Consider the following 21,209-nt stretch of genomic DNA (forward strand, 5'->3'; position numbering starts at 1 on the left):
TCATCTCTGACAAGTGTGTAAGAATTCCCTGCTTGGATTCTGTGTGTTAACCTTGCTCCTTATGCTGAATTTCTTACTCTTGTTTGCCATTTGTCTTATGCTTATTTTTCTTTCTTTCTTTCATTTTTTGGCAGTACTGGAATTTGAACTCAGAACCTTGCCCTAGCTAGACAGAAGCTTAGGACTGGAACCATCCTCCCAGTCCTTTTTACCTTATTACTATTATCATTATTATTTGGATAGGGTCTTGCATTTAAGCATGGGTTGCCCTGGACCATGATCCTCCTATTTATGTCTCCCACATAGCTGTTGTGCACCACCACATCCAGCTTGGTTGAGATGGGAGTCTTGTGAACTTTTTGTGCTGGCCTCAAACCACTGAGCACCCTAATCTGTGTCTCCAAGATGCTAGGATTATAGGAATGAGTCACCACACCTGGCTTGCCTTATACTTTATTTCTTATTTTATAGTTACATCTTTGTAGGCTGTCTTTAATTCTCTTAGGGACAAGACTAGCTTTAAATAAGTAAAAACAAGACAAATTATGATTCACTTATATGTCCTATTGGTTTGCCTAACATTTCCAGTCTTTTAATTATATGGCGAATTCTGAAACAATGACAATGTTTATATTTTTATGATATACTGAGACTACAAGTATAAATTAAGGTATAAAACACATTCTGTGACTAAATTTTCAGCTGAAAGGACCATGGTCAACTGTGGAATAAACATTTGCCTTTGTGAACCGATTTTTTTTTTCTTATGAAGATAAAGCATGCACCTTTTTCTTCCTCTGCTGTGACTGATTTCCCTCAACAATTCATAGGTGATTTATCAAACTCTAGTTTTGGGAACAGTGAAAATAAAATTCACCTGTGCTTGGGATTGGACACTGTTCACAGGGCTTGTTCCAGGCTCGGCCAATGTTGTAGGAACAGCAACACATCTTCTTAGTCATATTAAACAACAGTTCTCCATCACAGGTCTGGTTGTCAGCATAGTAGTTTCTGTAGCACAAACTTCTTCTCATATCTAGAAGAAAGGAGGAAAAAGGATTTGATGGTGCCTTAGGGGAAATCACATCAGATTTCAAGGGGATACCCAAGGAGCAAGTTCTTTTGAATTGTATTGCAACCTTGACTTTGATAACGGTAGGAAAAGCTGCTCACACACACAACTTTTTAGCTTCCTATGTTGCCATAAGGACTTTGAGAAATATACTCCCTGGTTTTTGTGCCACAGAACTAACTCATTCTGTACCCATAGCATTAATAAACTTTACATGACTTCCCACCCAGTCTCTTGTAACAATTCCCCACTGCTATTTGGCAGTAAGGTTCTCATTTCCGACTCATGGTGTTTTAATACTCTAGGTCGGTGCTGTAAATATAATTGTATGAAGATACACCCAAAAGTCAAACAAAAGAAGTACTATTAAACTGTTGTTTGGGATTTTCCAAATTACATTTTAAAGAAAACTCCCAACCACCCACATGGGGTGGTGAAAAATGCCAAGCTGATGGTGCACAGGGGAAGAGGCTTTTACTAAGACAGTAAAAGTAGGAGAGCCCCCTCCATCTGATGAGTAACACAGCACTAAGGCCCAGTTGCCGGACTGGGTTTTGCAGATGAGAGCCAAACATGCATGACTGAGAAAAACTTGGACTTACCCATGCAATTATTTCCCCCATTCACTTGCATGTAGTCAGGAGGACAGATACAAGTATAGTTGCCAACATTGTTGTAACATGTCCCTGGACCACAGATTCCTGGAGTGTCACATTCATTCACATCTGTAATCCAAAGAAAAAGTGACATGTGGCTATGAAAATGTCACCCTTTGCAATGTCAGGTCCTCACTGTCAATTTAAATCTGGACAGGAAAGAAGAAAATCTACCAGGCATGTTGAAATCCAGACGTGAATAGCAGGTGTTAAGCTCAACAGAGTCCTTTGTATGCATGTGCTCATTTTTAGGAAAGAAGATTTGACCAACTCTGGATTTCTGATATGAGTTCCTAAAAAATGAGTCCATAATATCCTCAAAGTCATGCAGAGATGGAAATGTGAAGAAATTATAATTTTCAAATATTCTTCAGAATGACAACTGTACACTTTTGTATGTTCATAAAAATCTATAGAAGGATACAATGTATCCTGAAGCCATCAGCAACTGGCTTCATGACAACACAGAAGTTGTCATGAAGTTGGTAAGACAACATAGAAGTAGATACCTCAACTCTCCCCCATTTTCAAACAAAGGGGTTGATTCTGATTTTTGTTGGCTCCATGAGTCTGAGATCTGTGTCTTGTGCACTGGGAGACTCAACTGTACTTAAATAAATTGTTTGTGTCACCTACTAAGCCTTTGGGAAAGCCAGGAGACTATTTCCCATGGAAACACAAGGTCTCCCTCCTAGCTGGTTGTGTGATTCCTAAATATAGATGAAAATCAACGTTCCCACCATGTTCCACAGTCCTGAAACCTAAAAGTATTCAACATTCTTCATCTTCCCAGTAACAGAGACTGAGCAGGACCACTTGTTATATCATATAGTCAAAGGTTTGCCTTCTAAAATAAGCTCATTTAAATGTACTTGTACCGGGCTGGAAGCAGTGACTCATGGCTTTCATCCCAGCTACTTGGGAGGCAGAGATAGGAGGACCATGGTTCAAGGCCAGTTTGCAAGAAAAAATTAGCAAGATACTCTCACAAAGAATGAGCATACATGCTGGCGCCGATCTGTAATCCCCGCTATGTAGGAAGCAGAGGAAGGAGTATCACAGTCCAAGGTCATCCCCAGGCAAAAGCACTAGACCTTATCTGAAAAATAGCTAAAAGCAAAAGAGGCTGGGGGTGTGGCTCAAGTGGTAGAGCACTTGCCTACCAAGAACAAGGCCCTCAGCTTAGACCCAGTACCACCAATAAATAAATAAATAAACACACTAGTACAGGTGATAAGTGTTTGTGAAGGAAAAGAAGAACAGAACTTTTTGCAGGTATAAATAGGACTATGGCCCCGCCTAATAAAACTCCGCTTTTCTCTGGAAAAGAAGGAGACTTCGGACTCAGTGGAAATTACATCCTCTTGGTTATGCTAGTGCAAGTGGCTACGTGAGTGACGTATACACCTGGCTATGTTCATGGTTAGACCATCGTGCTATACTGAAAAACCCTCAGATTCATGGTGAGTGTGTGCTGGGTTTTTCAGGAGCTTATCATCCTACAAGGGTCATTTACCATCACACACGCGGGTGTCCTCATTCAGGAAGTAACCAGTTGGACAACGGCACTGGAAGCTTCCGAAGGTGTTGATACATTTCCCTCCTTGGCAAAGCCCGGGGAGCTCCTGGCACTCGTCGATATCTACCCAAATGAAAACCAAAGCATGTCTTCAGCACTGTAAATAAACCCAAGCAAATTCAAACTGCACACACTTTAAGACAAAGGAAACAGAATTACCTTCCAGTATCACCGTGATAGGATTTGGACGAAAACCTTCTCCTCCAGGACAAAGAATTTTGTACTCAGCTATGGAAATAAAATTTTCAAAGTGAGTTCCTTCAAATCTAAAACTTTTTAAAAATAATAACTTCAAGAGAAATGCTGCCATATCCAACCAAAAATATTCATTTCCAGGAGTCCATTAGCCCTGGCTTCTCTCATCTGAAGTAGGTCAACATGTTTGTGTACTTTTGTCATTTTCTAAGGACTTTTGCTATGTGTGCCAAATATAAGGCCATTTTCCTCAGTCTTGAGATCCTCTGATTCCTTTCCTGGCCTTATATTCTTGTGAGCTATTTCATTCCCTGTCTCCATTCCTATTTCTTTTAAAAGATCATTCCCTTTTTATTCTCTTAGGAGCCCCGTCTCCATTTTTATGTTTTATTCAGCTTCCCTTCCAGGGAATTATAGCTTCTCTTATCAATGTGAGACAACTGGTTTCCAAGCATAGTTTCGTTTCCAGGGCTAAGTGCTTGGTGGGCACCACCTTCTGTCTTCTCTTCAGAAAGGGAGCTCAGTGCAGTCTGGAAGAGGATGCTAACCACTTTGCATACTTTTGAATTAAGTACTCAAGAAAGGGCATGACAAGGAGAGCCTAAATGAGTGGACAACTGCAGAAAGAGAAGAGAAAAAGCAAAAGAGGAAGATAGTCAATGTCACTGATGTTGAATGAGGAAAACCCAGATTTTTAATTGGGGGAACTCATGAGTAGCAAAGCAAGAGGTCCCCCCAGTCCAAATCTAGATCAGAATTTGAATGGGACTATTACAGATACACCTTTATGCCATGTAGACATATAATTTCAGAAAGCCAGAACAGGGATGATCAGATTTTGAAAGACCATGATGATTGTGAAAGAAATGGTCTGCAGATTCTTACTAGGATGTTACTACAGTTTGGGTCATCACAGTGCTGGGATGGTGCTGGAGTAAGTGTTTCTGAGTGAAATACTGGAATAACAGTTAATGAGGGATTTAAAGGACACCATAGAAGGCTGTTTTGGGAAACCAGGAGAATTAGTTTTGTCATGTATAGAAACACGAGGACAAGAAAGATCACTAGGCCTGAGGAGGGCAGTGGAATGAAAACAAATGGGTGTTTAATTTGAGTGATTTCATTTAATCCTATGAGATAATCTAGTACTTGTTCAAGGTTTCACAGGTAGCAAGTGGTACAGTCCTGAGTTGAGTCCCATGTATCTTTCTACCATCCAAGGCATTATGTCTACTCTTCTTTCTTCTATATCTGAGGCCTATATTGAATTATAGCTCTTATGTTTAGGCCATATTTGGCCTACCAGGCTACATACTCCTGAAGGGCAAGATCTAGTTTTTCCACATCCTAAGTAGACAAACAAGGTATTTAATAAGTGTTTTAGAAGAAACAAATAAATGACTGTTTTGCAAGGAAAGAATTAACATCTATCCTAATATAACCTATAACCAGCAGCCATTGACTTTTGCCAAAGAAGCTACACCTAATTCTGAATCATAATTCAAGACCCACTCAGAAAAATAAGAAGGGTTTTATTTTTCAGGACACGTATTACTTAGAAATCACATCCTGTAGCTTCCTTTCAAGTCATACCCAAAGAATGGGATAATCTTCCATTTTATAGTTGTTTAATTGATTCTCTGAAGCTGTTATGGAGTTTCTCAACTCAGCCAATAAATAACAAGAAGAGATTGATCTATGTGTCCTTAGAAGACAAGCAAAATAGTAAAGCTAACCTAGCCTAGAAAAATCTTAAAATAGTACTATCTCTTCTTAGGTGGCAGTGAGATGCTCCCTGCCTCAGCAGAGCTTTTAGGAAAAGAAAAATGGGTCACTTTTCTGACCCCCAAATAGGAAATGAGATCCTGTTACAGGACCCAGGGGATCCATCTACCTTTTCTGATCTAAGCACAGAGGCTACTGGTAGCTCCCTTGCTCATGGCTTCTCTTCTGCAGATCTAGAAAGGAGAACTGGCCCAAGTTGCAATAATAACAAATAAGAGGATGTCTACTTACACGTGTTCACAGGAGGACACAGCTCACAAGGGGTCCCCCAGGCTTTACCCAGAGAGCAACAGCAGGAAGCCTTAGAGACTCCAACTCCGATTTCATTGCTACAGGCTGTATCTCCATTGTCTCCTCTGGGTCGAACATCCAAGTAGCAATTTCCAGAGCGGGTATCTATATTCCATATACAAACAAGAAAGTGTCAGGTGGATTCTTTTTACTTGAGGGTTAAAAATTCAAACTTGTTTCTGAAACAATTTAAAAATCTTAATTTGCTTTTACTAAGAAACTAAAAGTTACCCAAGAATATATACTGGAAATATTCCTTTAGGAAAGGAACCTGATGGTATAAAATATATTTTGGAAATGTTTAAATTTCTAGACTATTACTTTTATAAACTTTGAAAACAGAATGTGTTCAATGCCACTTTAAAAATAATAAATAGCATGCATCTCTGAAAAGATTTTAAGATCTTACCAACACAGCCAACTCGAGTTGGATTCAGCTCAAAGTCAGGTGGACAATCACAGGTATAGCTACCTGGAGTGTTGACACAGTTCCCACTGATACATGTAGTTGGATCCAGACATTCATTAACATCTACAACCAAACAGCAAGAGATAGAATTACCAAATGGGCCAATGTGGGGCTGACATCACCATAAGACAGTAGGACCAAGTCTAGGGCTCCCCACCAAAAATTTTAAGAGTCACTAGTCATATTGACTTCTGAAATAAACCCCGTATGTGTCATAGTCTTTGATCTCTTTCCCCCAGGAACTTATTTACTATTCAAATTTGTCATCAGGATAAAATACAACTTTGGAACTAGGAAAAATATTCCAGTCAAGGTAACTGAAGGCAAAACATTGCTGTGACCGCGGTCAACCAAAACTTCAGACACAGGTTTTAAAATATATATATATATATACTTAATTATTCATGGCTTGTTATTTTGTCAAATTAGAGCAAGATGTCCCAGGGAACCCTCAGGAACAGGAGACTTCTGCTGTTTCTCTACAGATGCATGCACGAGGCACAGCATATTTCTTCTAGCCTGTGAAAATCCTCTCATCCTCAATGTGGAGTTGAATATTTCCCTTCCAGTCTCTATTCCAAAAATGTGTACACAATTGTAGATATTTAGGACATGTGTTTGGCACATTCCACTCTTGTATAATTATTTTAAATGCTAAGGAAATACTGAAAACTAGACAAATGGGTCCAGAGAGGAGAGACTGGGGAATAGAGAAACCTTGTCCTTGGGTCTTCCTCATGGAACTGGCAACCCTCCTGTGGGTTCCATTACAGATGATTCTTTTGCTCAAATCCCAGGTGCACTTGAGTAGACAGAGGCATACCAAAAGAAATGAGGTTAGAATGACTCTGATGGTGCCTTGGAGTTGAAGAGAAGGTCTGGACCATAGAGAGGTGACTTCCAGTTTGATGTCACACTACATTCTAGGAAAATCAAGGGGAGAGGGGGGCCTGCAGAGGACCACTGCAGTCCAGAACATTTATGGGGAGGTGGCGGTGGTGGCAGTATGGATAGCCACTGAGTCATGGCTTATTTAAGTTGCTAAAATAAAAGATTTTTACTGAAATCCTGAGGTTCAATGGGATGGGACTTGTTTCCTCCATATCCTTGACTAGGAGAGTGGACCAGGAAGAATTGCCAATGGCTGGCAAAGTCTTTACACAGTGCCAAAGAGAACTGGGTGGCAGTTTTCTGGGTGCCTGTATCTTTCCTGATTTTTTTCTTATGTTCCTTTGAGAGTGTTTTGCTCTTAAAGAAAATGACTTATACATTAGAAATGGATGGTTGAGCTCTACGCAGCAGACACACAGGTGACATGACAGGGTAGGGATGGGAAGGAAAAATCTCATGGTTCAACAACATGGAATCAAAAGGAAACTCTCTGAAAATGTACCCAGGGAGGAAAGGAAATGGCCAGGAAGCCATATAGCTGGAGCACCCATGGAAACACTCCCCCAAGCCACAGGCTCAGCTCTAAGGCTACAAATCCTTCACCTGTACCAGTTTGAGGTGTGAGAGAATGATTTGATCATTCCTAATGCCTCATCCTTGCTTTTCTTTCCCTCTGTGATTAGTGGTCCCAGTGATGTCCTGTAAGCTGGGTCTCCTGGGACACCTGGGAGCCAATCTTGATGGAAATGGACATCTTACCTGTGCAGTTCCCACCACTTCGGTCCAGTTCATAGCCTATTTCACACTCGCAGCGGAACAGACCAGGAAGGTTGTGACATGTCCCAAAGACACAGATGTTGGGAAGGGAGCACTCATCAATATCTTGAGAAAGGAAAAATAAAAAAATTTAAAAAAAGGAGAAATGTTGAATTTTTTTTAAATAAACCACCCAAAACAAACAGGCAATTATGGTATTAGTATTAAGAGAATGAAGTCTCCCTGACATCAATCTAGACACTTCTCCTCTAAACTTTGAATTATTTTTTTATTTACATTTTTTGAGGCAGGACTGGGGTTTGAACTCAGGGTCTCATGCTTGGTAGGCAGGTGCTCTATCACTTAAGTCACAACCTTAGGCCTTTTTGCTTTAGTTACTTTTCAGATAAGATCTCAGGTTTTGTCCTGGATTGGGCTGGCCTGGACAGAGGTTTCCCCCAAGCTCTGCCTCACAAATAGCTGGGATTACAGGCATCAGCCCCTGGCTCCTCTAGACTTTTAGAAAATTTGTCACACAAAGAGAAGTCATTTTGGTGAAAGACTGCTTCCTTAGTCCCTATGACATGCCAGAAAGTAGTCTAAATATTTATGGACATGTATCTATCTCATTTTTGGTATTTCATGTAGGTCCACATCACTTTTGTGGGGTAAGGGCCAAACAGGCCATAGTAAACTCAATTATTTGGCTATTCATGTCTATATATTTGCTATTTTAGTTGTGAGTTAAAAATTTAAGAATTATACAGTCTTTTCTTTATGGTAACTTTTTTTTTGTGTGCTATTGGGGCTTGAACTCAGAGTCTATACCTGAGCCACTCCATCAGCACTATTTTGTGAAGGTTTTTTTGAGATAGGATCTCATGGAACTATTTGCCCCAGCTGGCTTTGAACCATGATCTCTGCCTCCTGAGTTGCTAGGATTAGAAGCCTGAGCCCAGCTGTGGTAACTTTTATAATCAATTTTATCATCCTGCATACCTTGTATAAGGGTGTGTGTTTTCTATTGTTGATAGAAATCTAAAACCTGTAGACACCTCTTCCAGGCCTCTGTCCCTGCCACATATTAGCATTCTGCTTGTGCAATTGATACACAAGCCCAATACCCTTAAGACTGGCTTTAAATAGCCATGACCACTCTGCCAGTGATGATTTACATTAAGAACAAACAAACAAACAAAACTTTCCCTTATAGCATTAAGAGAAGGAAAACTTTCACTGTGACTATTTATGTTACCAGAGGTGGCACAGGACCTGTTTTCCTTGGATGTTTGAACCAACAAAAGTAAACAAGGCAGTAGGCACGTGAGCAAAAGCATAATCTAGTTTCTTGCCTCAGAGGAGTTTTGTATCAACTCTGCATATTTAATATACACTGTATAAAGAATACCCAATGGCACCACAATAAAGAAAAGTATTTACGTAGAAATACATGAGAAAATTAGTACATCTATACATACATATGTGTATATATCGTAGCTGAAGCCTGACTCTGAGCTTGTATCTTGTTAACAAGTAACAACTATTAGCTAAAACATTAATCAGGGCCTTGTTTAAACACCTTTCAATCATTATCATTTGCTTATTTCCACTGAAATCTTTTTAGTTCATTGTAGTCACTAATTATTTTCAGTGAAGGATTAATGTGCTTAAATTTGACAAGTGTGGACAAAGAGAACTTCCTAACTGGATCCATGCTTAGCCGACAGGTTCCGGGACCCGTCTGATCAACACTTTGCAGAAAGACGCAGCCTTACGCTTAGAGACACCATCGTGTATGGTATTGTTTAAAGGAGTTCCGTACTGAAGGATTTGCAAAATATTGTTCTATGTTTATATATGTTAGATATGTAGAGAACACGCTGAGATATACTTAGCACATTAGTCTACATATAGAGAAAACGATCTGCTCTGTCATTATTTTGAAGCTTTCATTTCTAGAAAGCAAACCATGGCAGGGATGAACAGTCATGTTTCTGTATTTAAAGACAATCCTCTAGCAGAACATCAGGGGACCTGCACTTTGACTTCTTTTCCCCAGAAACAGGAATAAATGGGCTGCATTGAGCTGACCGCCCCTTATGTCCAGTGGCCTACTCTTGTAGACCATCTGGCCAAGTCCAGATGTTCAGCCTACAGCAAAAGAGTGGACATTTTTCTTAGAGAAATGATCCAGCTAGAGACCTAAACTCTCCACAAACTGAACTGACCAGTTCAAATGTGAGACCAAAATACATCTTAGATTTAAAAGAAGAAAACGGCCAGGAACGTGTAAGTCAATGAATCTCAGCAAGCCCTCAGCAAGCCCTGCAAGGGTCCCGACAGCTTCCCCATCCATTACCTTCACAGGCTTTCCCATCAGCACTGGGCACAAAGCCCATATCGCACTCACAGCGGTACCCTCCAGGGGCATTGAGGCACTGGCCATTGCCACAGAGATTCAAGTTCTCAGAGCACTCGTCAAGGTCTGCAGACAGAAAGAACACAAGTCACTCTTTTTCAGTTAGCTTCCCAATGCTTCAGGTCCTATTCTTTTTACAACTGCCAACCTTTTCTTTTACCATAACTTCTATTTGATATATTTAAACTTAGTGTGCTTCTCTTTTGAATGCTGATATTGGATATGCAATAAATATGGGATTCAGATTCAGAATCCTGAATGTTAAATTATCCTTAATAATGTAAAATGACTAATAAGCTAAAACAAATGATTCAAATGAAGGCCTTTTCAAGAAGGGCCATTCACATGGAAGACAAATTCATGACCAGAAACAGTATGTCAAGATTTATGCTGATTTCTCAGATTTTACAGATGGGCAGCAAAGGAACTAGAATGGCAATCACAGAGGAGACCAAAATTTCCACCTGTCTAATCTCTACCTAGTTTTCCTTTCTTTTCTACCTAGTTTTCTTAACTATAGGCATTAAATATCAAACACATGAACTATAAATGACTAATAAATGCAACTTAACTATTTTCTTAAATGTAATTGGAGGTTTATGATGACAAAACAGCACTAGGTTAGGCAGAAATTATTTCAACTATGATAAAACTTTTATCAAGTAAAAAAAAATTCTGAATAAACCACTCAATGGGTCTTAGCCTCTTTCATGCTTACATGACATCTTATTAGCAAAGTGCACAGGATAGATTAATGCCTTAAGTCACATTAGTAGCTATACTGCCTCACGACCAATGAGTAATGGATTTCGCTAGCCTATTTAACCTTGAAGTCCTGACATACAAAGTCCTGTTTGTGTACACATGCACACATAAGTATATATGTAAGTTTCATAATCACATTGTAATCATATCTATTTAAATATAGATATACAGCAGTTCATGTTAATTCTGTGACTATTATTTAGAGCTTAGAAGGGAAAAATGTATTAATACATAAAACTGGAAGTAAATGAATTCCTTTTAAAGCAGTACATAATTCTTACTTAAATCAATATAGATGATGATAATGACAGCTAATAGGAGAAAATTAAATGCTGAGTAAAAATATACCCTCTTCTCCTAATTGAAACCATCTCATCCTTTTCCTTACATAGCTTCCTACAGCAAGTTTATCCTTATGTTTGGTACAGAAAGCAAGTCATCAGTTAGAAAAAACACAAAAATATAATGATGACAGACATAAAAGAAAGTGTAATTTGTTTTAAACTAGTGCCATCATTATATAGATAAAAATGTGTGTGTGTGTGTGTGTGTGTGTGTGTGTGTGTGTGAGAGAGAGAGAGAGAGAGAGAGAGAGAGAGAGAGAGAAAGACAGAGAGAGAGAGAGAGAGAGAGAGAGAGAGATTTTAAGGTCTCTCTAGATGACCTGGTTCCTTATTTTCATTCCATGGGGATCTAGTCTCAAATAGGTAATCTTTTCTGCCAACTGTTTAGTCTTCAAAAAGTTTCCCCTCTGAAAGATGTGGGGTACCTTGCTTCTCAGACTAAAATTTGCAGCTGTCCCAGCAGCAGCCTACCTGTACAAGTGAAGCCATCTCCTGTGTATCCCTCCTTACAGAGACAGCGATAAGAGCCCATGGTGTTCTTACAGTCTGCATGTTGGCTGCACATGTGGGTTCCATTGGAGCATTCATCCAGATCTTAAGGAATAACATGACATCATTGTTCACAGAAAATGCAGCATTTAAAGTCAATAACACACATGTTAATTTTGGCTTTATAGAATTAATACTTTCACATTTATAACTTATGCAGCTCATGCTAAGCAATTTCTGTTATTTTCCAGTTCACCTGTGCACTTCACACCATCTCCAATCCATCCAGGACTGCAGCTACATTTGAAGCTTCCTGCCGTGTTAGTGCATACAGCATGTCTGCCACAGTTGTGTGCTCCAATTTCACACTCATTGATGTCTGGAAAAGTAACCAGTGGGTTAGAGAAAAGTTGCACGCAAATGCCTTTTATGATCTTTAGTAATATTCAAAAGTTGACTTGTCTTCAAACTTACCTCCATGTAGTACAGATTTATTTAGCATGCACATAGAAACTCTATTTACATTAAACAGCTTTACATTCTACTTATAAAGAAAGAACAATCTCACGGTATTAGCTATTGCTAGCTCTAATTATCTTTGCAAAGCAAAATGAAGCTTTTTTCAGGTGAGGACCTGGCAAAAAAAAGTCCTTGAAAGTCCTATAGTGTTAATGCTTATGGCCAAACACTTACTGCCAATATTTTTATTAAATCAACTACAGAGTGCTAATGCATATTGTCTTCATATCCTATACAGACAAAGAATGCAATGTTGTTGGCATATCAGAAAACTTTTGAGCCATATATACATTTTTAGTCTTAAACTTAAAACATTATTAAATTACGCTTTATTTCTTAAGAAACTTTCTTTTGGGCAGTGCTAATTCAAGCCTATGTAGAAAATGTTCCTTAAGGCGGTATATGAGGGATCCCTTCTTTAGCTTCTAGCACATTGGAGGGCAAGCATTCTTGCAAATTTTTTGTAAAATTCAAGTCAATCTAAAGGGAATTTTGTCAGAATAAGGAGTAGCAGATTAGGGTCGAGTTACTAAAACTATCAAAATTCTCCATTTTCCCAAATTCCATTTCCAAATTCAGCCAAGATAGACTATACAACAGTGTTAGAAAAATAATATAAACTATAAAGTGAAAAAATGTTTTGTTTCCTGAAGTTAACCGTTATGTCATCGGTTACCCTCATAATCAATTTTGTCATTTACTAAGATTGAGAATACCTAGATATGATATCATGACATTACATAGAAACAATATCACACAAAACTCAGGTCAAGAAGGATAGCTTTGACGTCCAGAATGTTGCAAGAATTTTCAGTGATCTCTTGAATAGTGTTGTGAAAAAGACGCTGGGCAAGCGACTTGTTTTCACCGTTTAGTTTACTTAAGAAACCGAATTAAATGATTTGAAAGTGTTTGGAAATTGTCCTTTGCCAAATGTTCCATCTGAAGCCTTGAAATGGTCATGGGCTCTTTGGCTTCCTCATAGCTTCTAGAGCAACCACAAAATAAAAATAATGGCATATTCTCCTACAGAAACGCTTTTGTGATGTCACTAATAATCAGAATGTGGAAGCATGTGGAAGCCTGTCCTTACAGTCCAATGTAGGGTACAGCTGAATTTTCACGTAACCTTGGAGCTTACAGGACCTCTAGAACTTTTATGGCAGGTCAAGAGAGGCACACAGTTTTGGACTTGTGACTGGGATCTTTAACCAACTGAATAACTGAGCACAGCACAATCCAGGGAAAGAAGGAGGAAAGTCCACTCTGGGATATAAAGGAAAGTAGACCCAGGAATTCAAGAAGGCGAACCTGGCCTAACATACTGCATAGAACTGACAAGAAGCAAGGCATGCACTTGTCTTCTTTTCCCTCAAATAATCACTTTCCTCAGAAGGAAAGACACAAACTATCACATTTATGAAGTCCTGCTTTAATTTACCTAGCCTTATTTGTCCTGATCTCTTCTGGCAAATCATCTTAAATGGAAGGAATGAGTTTCAACTGCATTTGTAGTAAAGCCTCCAGACATTACAGAACCAAGGAATTTTCTAAGTGGAAAGAACTCAGAGTTGCAGTCTCCCAAGCTTCAGTTTCTCAGAGGAAGACACAAAGTTGGAGCCTATAGAAAGTTAACAGGCAGATCAAGGACTCCCCGGGACTTGGTTTCCCTGTCCACTGATTGGCCACTCTTCCCTTGGGCCACAGCTGCCTAATTGAACCCATTTCTTTAGCAACTTCAGGATTTCATTCTAAATCTCACTTTAAAAAAGTTCTTTAAATGTTGGTGAATATTAATGGTCTGAGAGAAATGTTCACAGGTCTCTTTTATTAATAATAACACATTTTTTCACAGTGGACCAGAGCTTATAAATCTACTAATTCTGTAATCTTTCTCATTCCAATTTTCTAATGGCCAAAGTTACCCTTATTTTCATCTGTCTTTTACCTTCCATGTTTAGTCTTGTTTTTAAGAAAATTACTATTTCTCTTAAAAGGAGACTCTCCTTTTTTATTATGAAGAATATGCTAATATAGAATTCTAATTTAATGAAATATTTTTAACTTTATTGCAATGCTTTCGAGGTGGAAATAATTATATTTGCAAGAGACTGTGTATCATGCATTGTGGGGTACAAGGGGAGAGTGACTCATGACCCAATTCTCCATTTTGTAAATAGTTGCAATTCTCAAATCCCTTCCACTATCCATACGTATCAAGTGAGTGGGAAAGACCACGTGCCCATAAAGTGTAAAGGAATTTCTGAATAAAAAAGTTTTTGCACATGTGTGCAATTGCATGGCACACACCAACTATTGTTAATTAATATTATAAATATTAAATATTACTAAGTAATTGCTTCAATGGCAGCCTGGGAATGTACTTCATTGTGAAAGAAAACAGAAGGGGAAACTGAGCCACAGGGAGAACAAGCAAACAATGTGCTGTACTGAAACTCTTCAATAATGTGAAAGAATCACAGCACGTGCTTGCCAAGAACATCTTTTTTCTGTACAAATGTTCTCTTTCCCCCTCAAGATTGCTCCAGACAGAAAATTCCTTTTTAAGATTAAGTAAAAGCCAAGAAAAGCACAGAAATTCAAATTTTAGGCTGACATGGCAACTTCCTTTGCCCCATTGATTCTCCATCACAAAGATTCCAAGGTCCTGTGTGCCAGGCTTCCTTGGTAGGCGAGGGCATGGGCTGAGCAGACCCCATGTGCAGGTTCTGTGTCCCACAGGAGTCATTATGCTAGTATGGGCTGTGCTCTGAGCTGCTTTGACCTCCTGCTGCCGTCATTCATCCATACAAAACACCTGCCTTCCTGACACCTGGACATCTGTCACGTGGATCCTGATCTCACGGAGCTGGCAAAAGAGAAAGCTCCTCCATTAGGGTTTGAGGAAGAGGGTATAACAGCAAACATAAAAGCCAAATGCAAAGACCACTCTTGGATTTCTTAATTTGGATCAGAATTTGAGCCAAAACTATGAACTGAACACCCATGTAGTTTTCACAGGCTGGTAGCCAGTAGAGGAGAATTAGCAGTGATAAGAAAACTGGAAGGGAGTGAATACAAAATCTCACTGACTGCTGGTGGCTGAAGTATAGGATTCTCTCTCATGGACTCAGAAACATTTCTTACATGAAAGGAACCAGACAGTCTGAGAAATATATATGCCCAGAAATCCTGCTGTTTTACCTACAAACAATTCTGATTTTATTCCACTTAAGGTAGTTCTCTTAAAAATGAACTTGTAGAAGCTAAGACCTACCCAGGATGGCACCTAACAGTGACCTATTTTTTCTTTTTCCAATTACAATTATGTAGAATGAGCAATAGAAGGCTTACATTGGGTCACAGAAAAATTGTAATCCAGCCCACTTAAGCCATGGATAGGAGAGCTGTGTCCTAGGATTCAAGCAAAGGCACATTCTCTCTTCATTAAATCAAACATTCCCCTTAGCCATACCCACAATTTGGACAAAGCTTAAGAAGAAAAAAACGAAACCTTTAGCATCTGTGTGGGCTGGGAATGTAAGTCAGTGGGTGGATTCCTAACACTGCTGAAGTGATTGGGAGGAAAAAAAAAAACAACATGTTTATTTGTTAAAATGGAAACACACAGTAATGACAGGGAGCTGAAATATTTAGACAAAGCTGTAATGGAGCCCAGAGGATATTTTTTTTAGTTCTCATGAAACAAAGTCCCTCCTTATGAAATAGCATAGATGTTTTTATAATTCCTTTCTGAGGTACTCATTAAAAACTCTATCTAAATAAATAAATAGGTGGGTAGGTATATTTCTTTTGTATTATCATACACAACACTGTTCCAATGTCTGTTCTTGTTATTTGGTGTATGGTTTGCTTATCCAATTAGGGAAGATACATATCTCTATTTACATCAGTTGCCTGGGACATTACAAACACTTGTCTTTAACATGACCGTCACCAAGGTAACCTGATGGGATTCTAAATTGTGAGTGACACTAATTTTAAACCAAAAGCTGGCTAAAGAGCCCTAGTTACATGGGATTGAAGAAACATTTTGGCCCAGATATTTTAAAAAACTTGTTTTTAAGAGTATCAAACTTTCTGCCAATTTTGTTTGTGTAAGTCATTTCCAACCCAATGGGATACCCTTGGTTGTTAATAGCAGGGTTTACAGAGAATCTCTTTCTTCTCTCTCTAATGCAGTCCCCACTTCCTACAGGTCACTGCAGTGTCACTTACCCCAGGGGACATTTGAGTAATTACAGAGCACCCTGGTAATTTGTTCATGATCACAAACCAGTAGAAGAACAAGGAATAAAAGTCAGCGTTCTACTCCATGCTACGATACCATGATATTTAAGGGGCCATAAGACTCAGGCTTCTTCCTATAGTGCTAACTGAGTATATTAAGTTGAAAAATCATTTAAGCTGCAATTTGAAGGAATGGGGCAACAAACTGGCCCTTCAAAAAGGATAGAGTGTTTCTTCCACTTCATCTCTGTGTTTTAGCTCATGTGACTTACTAAATAGCTATAGTTGCTAATGTAAACCTGATGTCATCGCACCTCGTCCTTAGGGTCTCAGTCTCTAACACATTCAATTCTGGAAAAACAAGCCTTCCAATGTAGAGTTCCTTCTTTAAGATGATTTTGAGGATGTGTTAGTAAACAGTAATACTGAAGTTTTGGTAGACTGGAAGCTATGCTTTTCATTCAATTGGCCTCTGTACATGGTGTCTGCTTGCCTCATGTAATATAACAGCAATAGCTCCCATTTTTTGGCCAGCACACTATGCCAAGGGTGTTACGTACATTGTATCTCATTTATTTAAAATGATATTAATGTGGCATGAAAGTTTAAGAGGCCTTAAATAATCGGTCATGGCACATGCCTCACTAGGCTGGAATTTGGAGAATGGAGTACTAGAGACCCTTTCTAATAGGCGAAGAAGACTGTCCCATGAGAGTAACGTCTCCCCTCATGAGTGTCATGCCCCTCTGCAGTGAACTTCAGAGACCTCTGTTTAGCCAGACATATAGTGTAGAGTATTCTATTTCTCTCTTTGTGGTTGCCAGATCACTAACCTTCACCAAGTCCTATATTTACTCTGGATGCTAAAAATGAAGCTGGAACTTCAGGATCGTTTGTACCCAAGAGGCCACGTGAGAGATCATAGAGTTTATATACTATGCCATTTATCAAAATGGACCCCTGGTCAGGGATCGCACAAAACGTAATATAGTGAAATGAAAACATTCCAGCTTTATGCCTCTTTCTGTGGTTTGGCTAGAATCTGTCACTTTTGAACCTGCCATCATCCTATGTGCTCATGAATTTGACTCTTATGATCATGGCCAGGTTGTAATAGCAGTGAATATATTTTGGTGCTTTCTTGAAATATGTTGATATAATTAAGAGGAGGAGCTAGACATTTATCCCATTGCCAATCTGCAAATATGTTAATGTTTATTCTAAGTCACAAAGGCTTGCCAAACTGGCTTTTGGTACTAAAGTCTGTTATTCATAAAAAAGAAAAAAAATTATGCAGTTATTTAATTCAAGTTCACTATGATCTCCATTAAACTTCAAATTCTGTTATATGCTACAATGTGTTACATTAATATGTCACTGCAGTAAAACTTTATTATGTTATCCTACGTACTTGATATCATTGCCTCACCTTTGAAAATGCCAACTAAATACTTATAAAACAATATCATTGCCACAGAATGACTTTCTCCATTTAGCATTTAATAGGATAGTTTCCTACACATATTCTCAGGTGCTATTGGTACTAGACAAACAGATGCAAATGGTTCAATTATCACGTCAAAAGATTTGCTAAGTTCCAAGAATAAAGACTTGTTTGGGATAAAGCAATTGCCTATATCAAAAGCTCTCTAATTTAAGTAACTGGAAGACTGGAGAGAGCTGATGAACAATATGGACTGTAGGATGTATGTCCTTAAAGGGCAATGTCAGTTATAAAACTTTAAATGAAGTGTTGGCAAAGGAGGTTACTGGGAAAGGTTTTCTTTGATAAAGGGATAATTAGCTTAATAATTAGCATGTTCACTACATTGATATGAAAATGTGATTTTAACCTCATAAATTTATAATGTTAATTGATGCAATACCTCTTTTTTTAGAGATGAAGGGAAAAATCTTCAACTTGTGTTAAAGTTGAAGACAAATATCAAAGGCATAGGGGTTAGATTAATGACAAATGTTACATGAAATGCTTTATAATGCAATTCAAATGTTAATAGTTTTAAAACTTATTTTAATCTACAATTATGACAGCAGTCCCCTCAGTATTTAATATTTTGTTGTTCAAAATGGAAAAAGAAAACCCACTCACCTGTACAGCCAGTTTTTCCTTTTTTGCCTGAGTAGCCCATATCACAGTGGCAGATAAATGAACCTTTTGTGTTTTCACAGGTCCCACTGAGGCAGATATTCGGATTCAGATCGCATTCATTGACATCTGTAAAACACAGAAGTTATTCTCATACACCCAACCACCTGATATAATTGAATACTTTTCCCTGTGACAAAATAACTATGACAAATAAATTAGAAAATATAAAATACTTTCACTCAGAAAAAAATCTTATAAAATATTATATTTAAATGCTTTCATCCAGAAAAAGTATTTGTTTAAGGAGCCTAATTCACATTGGCTTTTACACTGAAGGCTATCTGCAACCTGGCTAAGCAAGCAAGCTAGCTTTTACCTGGCCCACAGGAGGAGGTCAGGTGATTAGATAGGATTGAGTCCAGACTGATGTAAAGCTTGCTTATGTGACAGTCTAGAAAACTTTTTAAAATAGCACACTCTGTTAGAGGATAAATCTTTGATTCAGTTTGCATGGTATTAACAATTTAGTTTCCTCATTTTACGAGAAAGAATAGAACAGCTAGTCAGTGCAAAGAGTTATAAATGTCATTTCTTTCTCAAAATTTTATTTATTTTTTTTATGACATTCATTTCAATTTCTAGGACTTCACAAATTTTCACCAAAGGTTTTCAAGTGAAGATTTTCAATAAAGACAAGAACTTAAATATAATCAATTCTAGACTCTTGCTTCTGGCCAAGGTAGAATAATCTCCCCATCTGCAACAACTTAAAAAAACAAACAATAAATAAGCAAAATTGTTTTCTGGACATTGAACAACAAAAGACAGGGATCCCTGAAACAAAGAACATAAACTAGATGAGTTTTATATTGCCCTCAGATTATTGCTTAGAGAGAGTTTTAACAACATGGTATAGGAAAGAGGTGCCAGATGGAACCAGGTGACATCACTGATTGAAAAGATGAACCTGGAAGTCCTAGAAGTCAGAGCTCACAGGCAGAGTAAAGGACAGAGAAAAACTGAAGGCATAGAAAGGTCCAAAGAGTTATGCAGGGTCTTCCTCAAGTATTCAGATGAATAGTGAACACGCTCAGGTAAGGAAACAGACTACTTGAGGCTGGGGAAAGACCTACCAAAAAAAACTTAGAGGCAACAATACTCAAAGATCACAGAAAGTGTGGAATTGTGACTGTTCTCATCAGCCAAACTAGGAAGTTTCAAAAGTTACAGAGTATTGGGTAGAGAATCCATAGGCTCTTGCCCAGTAATTAGCAGCAAAATTAGTTCTAGATTAACTGCTTTGAAAGGTTCAATCTGTTTCCAAATAATCTAACACTATTCTAGAACCAAGCTCAATAATATTTTTGGGAATATAGAAATATTCAGCACATAGTAAGGTAAAATTTACAATGACTGGCTTATAATTAAAAAGAAACACTGGGCATTCAATGAAGCAGGAAAATATGAACAATAAAGAAGAAAACAGTCAATTTATTGAAATGGCATAGAAATGACACAGATTAGTGAATTAGTAGACAAGGACACCAAAACAGTTATTATAATCGTATTGCATGTGTTCCAAAAGTGAGAGAGGAATGACTGAACATACTAAGTAGAAACACAGAAGATATGACAAAAAAAGACCTAAAATAAACATTTAGTGATGGAAACTATAGTGTCTAAGATGAAAAATATACTGGATAGCTCAAAGACAGACTAGATATCACAAAAGAAAAGCTTTACAAGTTTGAAGACATAGAAATAGAAACTATCAAAAAGAAGTAATTAATTCTAGAGTTTATTGCATTCTTATCAAAGATAAACTTTGTGTGGCTTTAGTCAAGCATTTTAAAAGCCTAAACTCTAGTCACAGCAGAAGAGTTAACTAGACAGAACTAATGGATAGGAATGGAGTTGATCTATGGTTAGCTTAATCCACAAAACATATCTGACAAGAACAGTACATCACAGACACAAGAAAGTTGCTCTTTGGAATGCTGGCTTTAAAATATGAGCATGATTCCCCTGAATAGCCTGACTTTTCCCATGGGATCCAGCTATCAACTAAACAAACTACCTTTCATGTGATTTAACAATATTTGTGACTAAATAGACAAGTTGGAAAGTTGTGTGTTCTTTTCTTACCTACACAAGTCTTCATGTCTTCAGATGCCATGAATCCATCATAACACAAGCACCGGTACTCTCCAGGTATGTTTGTACACTGACCACCATCACAGATATTGGGGTTATCTTCACACTCATCAATGTCTGAAAAGAATAAAGCCAACAACAACATGCAGTTGATATGGATCTATGGTTCACTAAGAAAACATTAACTAACCCAAGTCAAAAAACTCAGCCTATTCACATACGATTGACTATTAACTCTCAAATCCAAATGAAGTTTTTTAAATTTTTATTTTTTAAAATTTTTTTATTGTTTATTCATTTATTTGTATGTATATACATTGTTTGGGTCATCTCTCCCACCTTCCCTCACCCCCATCCTTCCCCCCAACCCCCCTCACTTCCAGGCAGAACTTGTTCTGCCCTCTTTTCCAATTTTTAAAAAAATTTATTTATTTATTTATTTATATGATGCATTTATTCACATG

General features: G+C 38.1%; 1 protein-coding gene across 2 annotated transcripts in view; it reads right to left on the reverse strand.

Annotated features, from left to right (window-relative positions):
- Positions 1 to 21,209, reverse strand: part of Fbn1 (fibrillin 1) — a 237,322-nt gene that overhangs the window by 53,579 nt on the left and 162,534 nt on the right. For both annotated transcript variants that reach the window (XM_020160570.2, XM_074065892.1), the window contains exons 31-42: positions 20,737 to 20,862; positions 18,592 to 18,717; positions 11,968 to 12,090; positions 11,694 to 11,816; positions 10,054 to 10,179; positions 7,698 to 7,820; positions 5,988 to 6,110; positions 5,519 to 5,683; positions 3,467 to 3,535; positions 3,245 to 3,370; positions 1,675 to 1,797; positions 878 to 1,036 (exon numbers count right to left, since the gene is read on the reverse strand). In XM_020160570.2, the coding sequence (XP_020016159.1) occupies positions 878 to 1,036; positions 1,675 to 1,797; positions 3,245 to 3,370; positions 3,467 to 3,535; positions 5,519 to 5,683; positions 5,988 to 6,110; positions 7,698 to 7,820; positions 10,054 to 10,179; positions 11,694 to 11,816; positions 11,968 to 12,090; positions 18,592 to 18,717; positions 20,737 to 20,862 (1,512 nt within the window). The remainder of the gene's footprint in view (positions 1 to 877; positions 1,037 to 1,674; positions 1,798 to 3,244; positions 3,371 to 3,466; positions 3,536 to 5,518; positions 5,684 to 5,987; positions 6,111 to 7,697; positions 7,821 to 10,053; positions 10,180 to 11,693; positions 11,817 to 11,967; positions 12,091 to 18,591; positions 18,718 to 20,736; positions 20,863 to 21,209) is intronic.

This window comes from Castor canadensis, chromosome 2 (genome assembly GCF_047511655.1).
Source record: "Castor canadensis chromosome 2, mCasCan1.hap1v2, whole genome shotgun sequence".
Lineage (NCBI taxonomy): Eukaryota > Metazoa > Chordata > Mammalia > Rodentia > Castoridae > Castor > Castor canadensis.